This window comes from Falco peregrinus, chromosome 6, assembly GCF_023634155.1.
Source record: "Falco peregrinus isolate bFalPer1 chromosome 6, bFalPer1.pri, whole genome shotgun sequence".
Lineage (NCBI taxonomy): Eukaryota > Metazoa > Chordata > Aves > Falconiformes > Falconidae > Falco > Falco peregrinus.
The window spans coordinates 55,393,528-55,403,774 of NC_073726.1; the positions used below are offsets into that span (position 1 = coordinate 55,393,528).

The 10,247-nt window shown below is 44.9% G+C and overlaps 1 protein-coding gene across 1 annotated transcript; it reads left to right on the forward strand.

Annotated features, from left to right (window-relative positions):
• Positions 1–1,324: 1,324 nt before the first annotated feature.
• Positions 1,325–10,111, forward strand: DDX47 (DEAD-box helicase 47). The gene is made up of 12 exons (XM_055807325.1): positions 1,325–1,444; positions 2,207–2,300; positions 3,750–3,938; positions 4,588–4,659; positions 5,189–5,307; positions 5,832–5,903; positions 6,025–6,141; positions 6,306–6,452; positions 6,755–6,892; positions 8,359–8,429; positions 9,250–9,379; positions 9,471–10,111. Exons 1-12 carry the CDS (start codon positions 1,367–1,369, stop codon positions 9,591–9,593), a joined length of 1,350 nt encoding a protein of 449 aa, XP_055663300.1. The 5' UTR covers positions 1,325–1,366; the 3' UTR covers positions 9,594–10,111.
• The last annotated feature ends 136 nt before the right edge of the window (positions 10,112–10,247 follow it).

The window sequence follows — 10,247 nt, forward strand, 5'->3', positions numbered from 1 at the left end:
ACTTTGCCGCAAGGCTGACCTGCTGCAACCAGCATTGGGACTACAAATCAGAGAGGCTGCATCCAGACCAGATGGAAACCAACGAGCTCAGGAATTATCATGGTGATATGATATTTTGCTGCTGCTCTCCCTGGAAGGGCAGTAAATTCATCACCATTTTCACCTCTCACTGGGTACTTGCAGGCTCCCTGCCTGCTGCTGTCATCACAACAGCAATCGAGAGCTGAGGGAGTGCTTTCATCTATTCCCATCCCCTCTACTCTCATTTAACGCTGTGAGTTGCTACAGTTCAGTTTATTTTATGCATTTCTGACACTTCAAAGTTGCACCTTGGAAATCACCATGAACAGGAAAACAAGGTGGAACAATGACAGATTTTGATTTTTCTTTTTTACCTTCACTAGTACTTCAAAATGTTTCATATCAGCACTTCTGAAGAAGTCAATTTGCTCTTTACACATATTATATATGTAAGTTTATATGTGTTCTTGTATTTTCGTGCCGGGCCAGTTCATTTTGTCTCGTTCTTTTACAACTGTAGAGTTTCTGAATAAAGACCACCACCACACACACTGCCTGATGCAAATGCTGAGCTGCAGGCCAGCACCTCAGCCAGCTGTGGTTAATGCCAAGCAGGTGGGTTTTCACACAGCCAATTCAGCGTGCTCTTACCCCAATACAGCTCCGTAACCCCCCCTTCCCCGGAGAGCTCTCTGGAGTTCAGTGGAAATTCACCCCCAGTCTCCAATTTAGCAAAGCACAGCACTCGTCACACAAATCCCCTTGCAGAAGCACAAGCCAAATAAAGTTTAAAGGAAACAAGCCTTGTACACGTTTAGAAGACAGGCCTCCCCGTGTCTGCTAAACAGCCTTGCGCAGAGCCAGGATGTTTCCACCGGCACGGCAACGCGGCCCACGGCGGCTCCTTCACATCAGGAGGAGAAAACGACAGCGCTTGGTACCCCGAGCGTGAGAGCCGCTTCCCAGAGGGCTGCGCCCTGCTGACCTCCGAGCGCGGAGGGCACCTTCTGGGCTCAAGAACACGAGGCCGCCCGCACCCCACGGCCCCAGCGCTAACACGGCCGTAGCGCTTTCCCAGCGCGGCGCTGCCGGCGCTGCCGGCCCCGCCCGGCCCCGCCCGGCCCGGCCCCGCCCCGCCCCGCGCGCCAGCCCGGCTCCCGCCGCCGACAGCCGCGACCACAGCGCCCGCCCCAACGGGTAGCTGCCGCCGCGCGCGGCCCCTCGAGCCGCGCCCCCCCGCTCCGATTGGCTCTTTCCTCGGAACTACAAATCCCATGACGCCGCCCAAGGGGGGGAGCACGGCTCCCGGCGCCCTCCGCGCTGCCTTGGAAGGGGGCGGATCAAAATGGCGGCAGGAGGTGAGGAAGGGCAGGTGGAGGCGCCGGAGGTGGCGGTGGAAGAGCCACGGAGCTTCAAGGACCTGGTGAGACCGGGCTGGGGCCGCTTCTGCCCCGCTGCTCCTTCCCCTGTCCGAGGAGCTCTCCTGTCCCCGCCCCGCCTGTCAGTCCGGGGGGAGCGGGAAGGGACGGGACGGGACGAGCTCCTCGCAGAGCCTGGTGTGCCAGCTGTGCCCTACGCCGCCCCGCCGTGCTTGCCTCGTCGGTGGCACGGCTCCGGGTTGCGGCGCTCCGTGGGTTACGGGCGGCCCCGGGCCCGGCGGAGCTGCCGCTGTGCGCCGGGCAGACACGTGCGCCGCCGTCGATCCGCGGGCGCGGTGTGGCGGCGGTGCTGGTGCTGTGCCCGCGCCGCAGGTCTGGGGAGGCCGGACCTGTGCCCCAGGGAGGCTGGCCTTGAAAGGCTTAACACTCCGGGCTTCTCAGCCGCTGCCTGTGTGTTCAGCAGTGCTAACCTGCACAGGCGCTTTCCTTTTTCCATGCTCATGGGATATCCGCAGAGGGGATAAGAGACAGCTGGGGTGGGGTGGGGAAGTTCCTTGTGTAAGCTAGGGAAAAAATTACTAGTTCCTTACTGATGCCAGTCACCTCTAACAGTTTTGAACAAACCTGTGAAGTTCCTGGTGGAGGTGGGATCACTGCTTGCCCTTTCATGTAGTTGCATCGAGGGCCTGATGGGGTTTGTCTCAGCTAGAGACAAGTTTGGCTGTGTTGCAGCATGTATTTAGCTTAACTTTGATCTAATTTAGGTTTCCTTGGTGATACGTTTCCCTTTTTTTATTAATGTTCAGGGAGTGACCGATGTCCTGTGTGAAGCGTGTGACCAGTTGGGATGGAAGATGCCCACAAAGATCCAGGTTGAGGCTATTCCAGTGGCTCTTCAAGGTGAGCAGTGGGCTTCTCTGATCCCGAATCTGGGAATGCCCCAGGAGCTCTATGTGAATTAATTTTACTGAGTGGAAAGTAAGTGGCAGGGATGAGAGTGTTCTCACTTCTTGATCATTGAAGATCTCTGTGTAGAAGTATTCTCTGTTCATTCTTATGTTCTTCCCAGCTGGAGCTTGGAATACCAATTTCTCCTATAGCTGCCTGCAATTGCAGAGTTTCAAATGGGTACAAACACGGGTTCTGGAGTGTTCACAACTGTTGCGTAGTTCTGACACTCAGTGTTAAATAACATTATTGTCAGCTGTTAGAGCTGCTAGGCCTCATTGACAGTTTTCTTTCTGAAATACTCAAGCGTACACAGGAAACTTCTGACAGATTTGGGGCTCTGCCTTTTCTGGTAGAGACCTACAGTGTGTGTCTGAAATTGGACATGCTTGACTGATTACTTAACTTGTATAATCTGCTTTGCTGTGAGCAGGCAATTCTTTGAAATTAAGATTCTTGGAGTCAGTAATAACCAAACCGCATTCACTTTCTATAAACATCCTGGAATTACAGGAAAATAAATTACTGAATTCAGCAAACATTTCTGCCTGTAGAGTATTTGGTTGTTTTGATTTTTTTTTTTTTTTTTTTGAAAAGCAAAACACTGTGAAGCAGGAACAGAGCAATGTAGTGAAAAAATAGGAATAAATTTCCAATGTCCTGCTCTGTCCTGGTACTTCGCTGTTGTCAGACACTTTTATTCACCATACAAGATTTTTTTTTTTTTTGGAGGGGGGGGGGGGGGGCAGAGGGGGGAGGCGGTTGGTGGTGGGGTGGGGGAAAGTAAGATTGCATTCCTGAGAAAGTTTCTCCAGTTTAAGGCCTGTTGGCACTGTGTTCTTTTCAGCCGTAGGAGTTTGGGCAAAGGACGTGCTGTCTCAATCCTTTCTGCTGCAGACCAGTTTAGATTTCTCTCTTAATTAATAGCACAAATTGGTTGTGGCTTGCAAAATGGGAGTTTGCTGTTGTCTTGTAGTTGGTATGACCTAAGTCTCAAACGTGGGAATCTATTTCCTTGTAAGCCAGTAAACAGACAACAACTGGTCTAGAATACTTACCCAGATAGAAGCAATAGGCTGTAAATTGACAGACAAATTTGAGAAATAATAAAACAAAGCTTTTTCTGAACTTAAGGTTTCTATGAAAACTTATACTGCCAGAAGTTTAACTAGAGAATGGAAAGGTTCAAGGCTGTGGTTATTGTACAGATGAAGTCACATTCTAAAAATTCTACGAAGGTGTTCTGAAATTCTTTGTGTTGGCTCATTGTTCTTTACCCTTTGTGTGTCTCTGTTTTTCTATCTTTAGGGAATTCTAGTGCTTTATTGCACAGTGCTTTAAAGGCTTCTTCCTCTGGTCTAGATATGTAACAGTTTTTGCCACCTTTGCTGCTCCTTATAGGCAGAGATATCATTGGACTGGCAGAAACTGGCTCTGGAAAAACAGGAGCCTTTGCTTTGCCAATTCTTCAAGCACTGCTGGAAACACCTCAGCGATTATTTGCTCTTGTCCTCACACCAACAAGGGAGCTGGCCTTCCAAATCTCAGAGCAGTTTGAAGCTCTTGGATCCTCCATTGGTGTCCAAAGTAGTAAGTAGCTTTGTGCTATTAGAGCAGTTTTCCAGCTCTAGATTGCAAAGGAAAAAGTAGAAAATATTTGTGTGGAGGGTTGAACAAAAGGTGACAAAAGCTTGTGATGCTGGAAGACAGAGATCTGGTATCAGATTTGGGAAAAAAGACTGTATGGTCTTTCCTCGTGAGTAGTCTGCATCTCTTCTGCATTTTAAGTCTGAACAGTTAAAGATTAAAATAGAAGAGAATCTTCTCAATAATATGTTTGTATCCAGTGCAGTCGCATAGAGCTCCACTTTGTAGTGTGATGTAGTTTAATCTTTCCTTCAGACAGTCTGTATTGGTTCTTTAGATACTCTCTACAAATATGAAAGCTTTGTGGGTATTTTTAAAATTCCTAGATTTTTTGCAGTTGAGTTGCACTGCAAGGAATAGATTCTGCCTGTAGCTCTTCAACTGTCAAAATACCCAAGGCCAGTAAGGACTTCATTGTACAGCTTAAGAGGCCTGGGAAGGTCAGGTGTGCTAAAATAAAGTGAATTCTCATGCAGCAAAGTAACCTTTCATTTATACAGAGTTATGGGTGGTTTGGAGTAGGAGGAAACACTATGGTGCCAGGAGCTGGCTGGGGCTATACGAGACTCACTGTATTCTATTTGTTCTGCAGCGGTTATTGTGGGTGGAATTGACACGATGTCTCAATCTCTGGCCTTAGCCAAGAAACCCCATGTTATAATTGGTAAGTTAACATGCTGGGGGTGTGGGGTATGAATATTATCAAACTGAAGTTCTCCAGAGAAAGAGTGCTAAAAGGCTGTGTGCATTGGAAGAAGCAAGGGTACATCCTTCATTTGTTTTTGTCCTGAGATTTGAGTACTGGATTGTTAAATGTTTCTAAAGTATATACCAGTAGTCTTGCTGCTACAGACTCATTCCAGAGCATTCCTGCTAGGCTGCCTTTGGATTGGTTTTTCATTCTCCTTAAGTATTCAAGATACTGGTCTCATCCTTAGTACAGCTCATCTACAGTCTGTTTTGTATTTGTTTTTTCTTTAGGGGAGGGGCGGGGGGAAGGCATTCTTCAGAGTCTGACTCCATTTGTCTTTATTTCAAAACACTCTGAGGATGTCTTAGAGTCCTTCCCACAAAGCTGTCTACCTTTACTTCTCTTGGGCAAAGGATCCCATTTCTGTAAGAGATGACTCTTGCCTCTTTGGATCTTTTACTTTGCTTTCATTCTAAACTTGCTCTCCTGATTTTGTTGGTAGCAACGCCTGGCCGTCTAGTTGATCATCTGGAGAACACAAAGGGCTTCAACTTAAGAGCTCTGAAGTTCCTAGTGATGGATGAAGCTGACCGGATCCTTAACATGGATTTTGAGACAGAGGTAGGAATCTGCTTGAAGAAGAATTTGGAACACCAGATGAGTCCCTTTAAAATTACTTCATACAGTCACATAGTAAACACAGAGCTGATCTGTAGAAATTAATGGCAAATTTTAACTAAGATCTAATAATTGCACAAGTCTATGTTGGGAGTAGAACTTGGGAGAGTTCCTGCAGAGCACCAGCAAGACAGTAGGAGGCATTTTGTTTCTGAAATCTACTGGTCCTTCTGGAGTATGTGACATAGACACAGTTACCATATAACACGATCGCACACATGTTCCAACAGTAATACTGCCTGATATTTGCACTGTTGCTGGACTTCTGGAGCTCACACTGTCTAATTGTCAAGAAGCTAGCAGCCTACACCTTCCCTTTAGAATAGGGGAAATATGTTCCTACAGAAATCTGAGCCTAAGTTGCACACACGCATTATTCTTCGTTTGGACGATCATTATGTTTGGAGGAGGCGTATGTCTTGATTGTTGTTGTATTCAGCATTTCCATTTCATTTCTATTTTTACAGGTGGACAAGATATTAAAAGTAATTCCTCGAGACAGGAAGACATTCCTGTTTTCTGCTACTATGACTAAGAAGGTGAGAGCAGAGTACTCTGCTTTACTACTTTCATCAGGCTATACTGTTGACTAAACTATATGATACAGGTTTCTGACAAGATCTCTGTCTATCTAGTACTAATTTACATTGATCTTCCTAGGTTCAAAAACTCCAGCGTGCTGCTCTGAAGAATCCTGTTAAATGTGCTGTTTCTTCCAAATACCAGACTGTTGAAAAACTGCAGCAGTACTACATTTTCATCCCCTCCAAATTCAAGGTAATGCCACTTCTGTTTCTTCCCTCTTGTGGCTATGTCTTGTCTTGCTGTTCCCACAGCTGCCCAGTATCTTGTCACCTTGTCTGGCTTATATTTACTCTTTAATATGGCATATGTGTTTATCTCTTCACACCCCCCACCCCTTTCTCTCTGTTTCTTTTCAGGACAGCTACCTGGTTTATATCTTGAATGAACTAGCTGGAAACTCTTTCATGATATTCTGTAGTACTTGTAACAATACTCAGAGGACTGCTCTACTGCTCCGCAACCTGGGGTTCACTGCCATTCCTCTCCATGGGCAGATGAGTCAGGTATGGGCATACCTCACAGAATGGAGTAGACAGGAGACTTGTTGCTTGGGAAATGGGCTGCACCATACTGAGTCACAACTACCTTGCAGAAGGAGTGTTTCACAGTTAGTGTACTGGACTCGGCCCTAGAAATTGAACTAATGTGAATGCTGCCACTGGTTCTGTAATAGTTTAAAAAAACTGGAGAAATGAGATTTTTGAGTAGTTTTTCTCAGTTCTTCTTTACCAGTATTTCAACAACAGCATATTAACCAGAATAAGCATTATTATCTCATTCCCTTTTTTGTCCTGCTCTCTTCCAGAATAAACGCTTGGGCTCTCTGAACAAGTTCAAGGCAAAGGCGCGTTCTATTCTGCTGGCTACTGATGTTGCAAGCAGAGGTCTGGACATTCCACATGTTGATGTGGTGATAAACTTTGATATTCCTACACACTCTAAGGTAAGCTAATTTGTGTGCCAGCTGAGAGCTTCTGGTGACGAGGGGGCATAGTGAAGCTAGACAAGGGAAAAAAGCCACCTTTTTTCTGCTAACAGGAAATCTAGTTCACGCTTCTGTAGATTAAAAGATGTACTGAGTTGGTATCTCAGTTTGGTTGAGTGGCTTCATCTGGATTGTAGAACTGATTTTTAGAACTAAATTTTTAGAGTTGTAGAACAATTACTTCCTGTAAGTGAAGAGGGGAAGTGAGGGATATTCTGTGTCTTTGTGTTTCTGCTCTGAGTATGTGTTTTGCCATATTGCAGTAAAGGGCTTCTAGACTTTGAAAACAGTTTTAACATATTACTAGTTTCAGGTAGTAATCTCTGTTACTGTGATTCAGGTTTGCCTTCACATTTTAAACTGTTTGAAAAACAAAAAAAAAACAAAAAAAAAACCCTACAACAACAAACCCACCAAAACCAAAAGTAAAAATTCTCCCGTTATGTTCAGTGTGAGTTTGATCAAGAAAGATGTCTTTAATATATTTCACCTTCATATCACAATAGTACAGCAAACTGAAAAAAGTGAGTTATTAACCATATACCATATGGAAAGTATAGTATTGTCTTAGGGGGGTGACTTTGTTTCCCAGACTACTTTCGGAAAGCATACCATTGACATACATTTCAGGAACTGGTATTGCTCCTTAGAATGATCAAAGACACTACACATTGCAAACAAAGCTTGGTGGTTCTTTGGAAGACACTCCTTCTGACATTATAAAAGGACAGAAGTTTAAAAAAAAAAGTAATGGTGGGGGCAGTAGCTTGAATGACATTGTTACGGTTTTTGTGCCCTTCCCTCTTGTCTAACTATGTCACAGAACACATCCTTTCTCATGATGCTTCCTTTCTCCACACAGATCCTGCATGGAGAAGGGAGTATTTTAATTTCCATAATGTAGCATAAAACCTGGAAAACAGCGTAGAACCATATAAACAGAAGGTGCTTAATAGATCAGATGCTTCCAAATTATTCTCATTGATCCTGCCTTTCACTGTGCTTGCCAAATTTAAATCTACTTGCCAGAGAGTGTCTGGAACACCGACTATGTAGAACATTAGATCCCAAGACTGAAAATGCAGGAATTGGCTCACTTTAAATATTAGCTTTCCAAGGAAGTGATAGTTCATTGGGAAAGTCATGCATCATAACTTCTGTCCTGCAATCTTGAGTAATTGGAGCTGGTAGTCATCTTTCTAAAGAGAAGAATTCAAATGTTAAAATGAAAGGTATGCCTCCACAAGCCAGTATCTTCTCAAATCCTAATGCTGCACACGGCCCTGAGTATTTAATCCTGGCTGTATTTTTCTCCTAATCTTCTTGTACTTTCCTAAAGAAAAATTACATGGGCTGATTTCTCATAACTTCTGGTTTGTGTTTGGTGCATATATATTATTGCTTATCAAGAAAATTGTTTTCAGGATTATATTCATCGTGTTGGGAGAACAGCTCGAGCTGGGAGATCTGGCAAATCCATCACCTTTGTCACACAGTAAGTGTTAAAATGTGATAGACTTATTCTTCTCAGATGTGGTTCAGAGCAGAAAATGTCTAACCTCATCCTGGGTGAGAAGAAAATACTGCTTTTCATTTTGGGGTGCCAGTTGGATTTATTTAGCTAAAGGGAAAGAATTCAAAGACCAGGCTGAGACAGGAGAAAGGTCTAGATAAATTCTAAAGCAGACATGTAATGAGCAGAACTTACTGTTCTGATTATATACTGATTGTATAATTGTCATGGTTTAACCCCAGCCAGAAGCAAAGTACTGTGTAGCCGCTTGCTCGCTTTCCCCCTGTTCCCCGTCCCCAGTAAGACGAGGAAGAGAACTGGAAAAAGGTTAAACTGGTGGTTTGAGATAAGAACAGTTTAATAACTGGAATAAAGCAAAACCAGTAAGAATAACAATTGTAATGAAGAGGAAAGGGAGAGAGAGAGAAATAAAATCCAAGGAGGGGAGAAAAACAAGTGGTGCACAATACAATTGCTCACCATTTGCTGATACCTACCCAGCCAGTCCCTGAGCAGTGATCAGCCCCTTCTGGCCAACTCCCGCTGGTTCACGTGCCAAGTGTGATGTTCTGTGGTGTGGGATATCCCTTTGGCTAGTTCAGGCCAGCTGTCCCTGCCAGGCTCCCTCCTGGCTTCTTGTGCACCTGCTCACTGGCAGAGCATTGGAAACTGAAAAGTCAAGGACTTGTGAGGCCATCAGCGCAAGCATCTGTGGGCTGGAGATAAGGGGTGATGTCTGTGGGTGGTGACAGCTGAAACACTCTCAGGAGGGCTGATTCAAGCTGGTGTCTTGTTTTTCCAGGTATGATGTAGAGCTGTTTCAGCGCATTGAACACCTGATTGGCAAAAAGCTGCCAGCATTCCCCATGCAAGAGGAAGAAGTTATGATGCTGACAGAGCGTGTGGCTGAGGCCCAGAGATTTGCTCGAATGGTGAGTGCTGGCTTCTTGTCCCTCTACTCATTGTTGTAGTATGAATTTCCTCGGGTGCCAGAATGTGGTCAATCTCTTGATTGCATTGCAGGAGCTGCGGGAGCAGGGAGAGAAGAAACGATCTCGGAATGATAATGATGATGACACAGAAGAAGCTATTGGTGTCAGGAATAAGGTGGCAGGTGGGAAAAAGAAGAAGAGGAAAACCTTCTAGTTCAGTATTTGGACAGACCTTTCATTTTTTCTCTTTATGGCTACATGAGCTTGGCAAAAATGGTCTACCAAGTCATCTCCGGTAGATTATTTTTTTTTTTTTTTGTCTTTCTGAACTGCTTGTGAGATTGGGCAGTCTACCTGGAAAACAACTTCTTCTCTTCTGCTTTAGCAGTTACAGACCAAGCTTGGCCCATTGCGCTTGCTGATACCTATCATGGGACCAGTCTTCCTTTCAGTGACACCAGCCTATCACCACTGGACCTGAAAGTAGCTGTGGTCTGGCCCTGCTCATTCACAAAGAAGGTGCAGTGTGATTGCAGCTTTCCCACTGCTGCAGCCTGTCTCACCACTCAAACACACAGAATGGATCTGAGGTCAGATAGGTGTGTTGGAAGAAAGAGAGGAAAAAATTAAAAAAGCAGCTGAGTTTCTGCAGCACAGTGTGATGCCCTTGCCTTAGTGAAGGGACATGTCACGTGGAGAACTCCAAATATATTTTGCTTAATTTTAAAGCTACCTGGTTTTCTTTGTCTTGTCACGACCTGTTCTGCTCATTTGGAATATTGACTCTGCCAGACGGTTTTCTTTTTGGATCAATCTTAGCAATTCAAATGTAATATCAGTACTTTAGATGTGTCACCTGAAGAGTGGC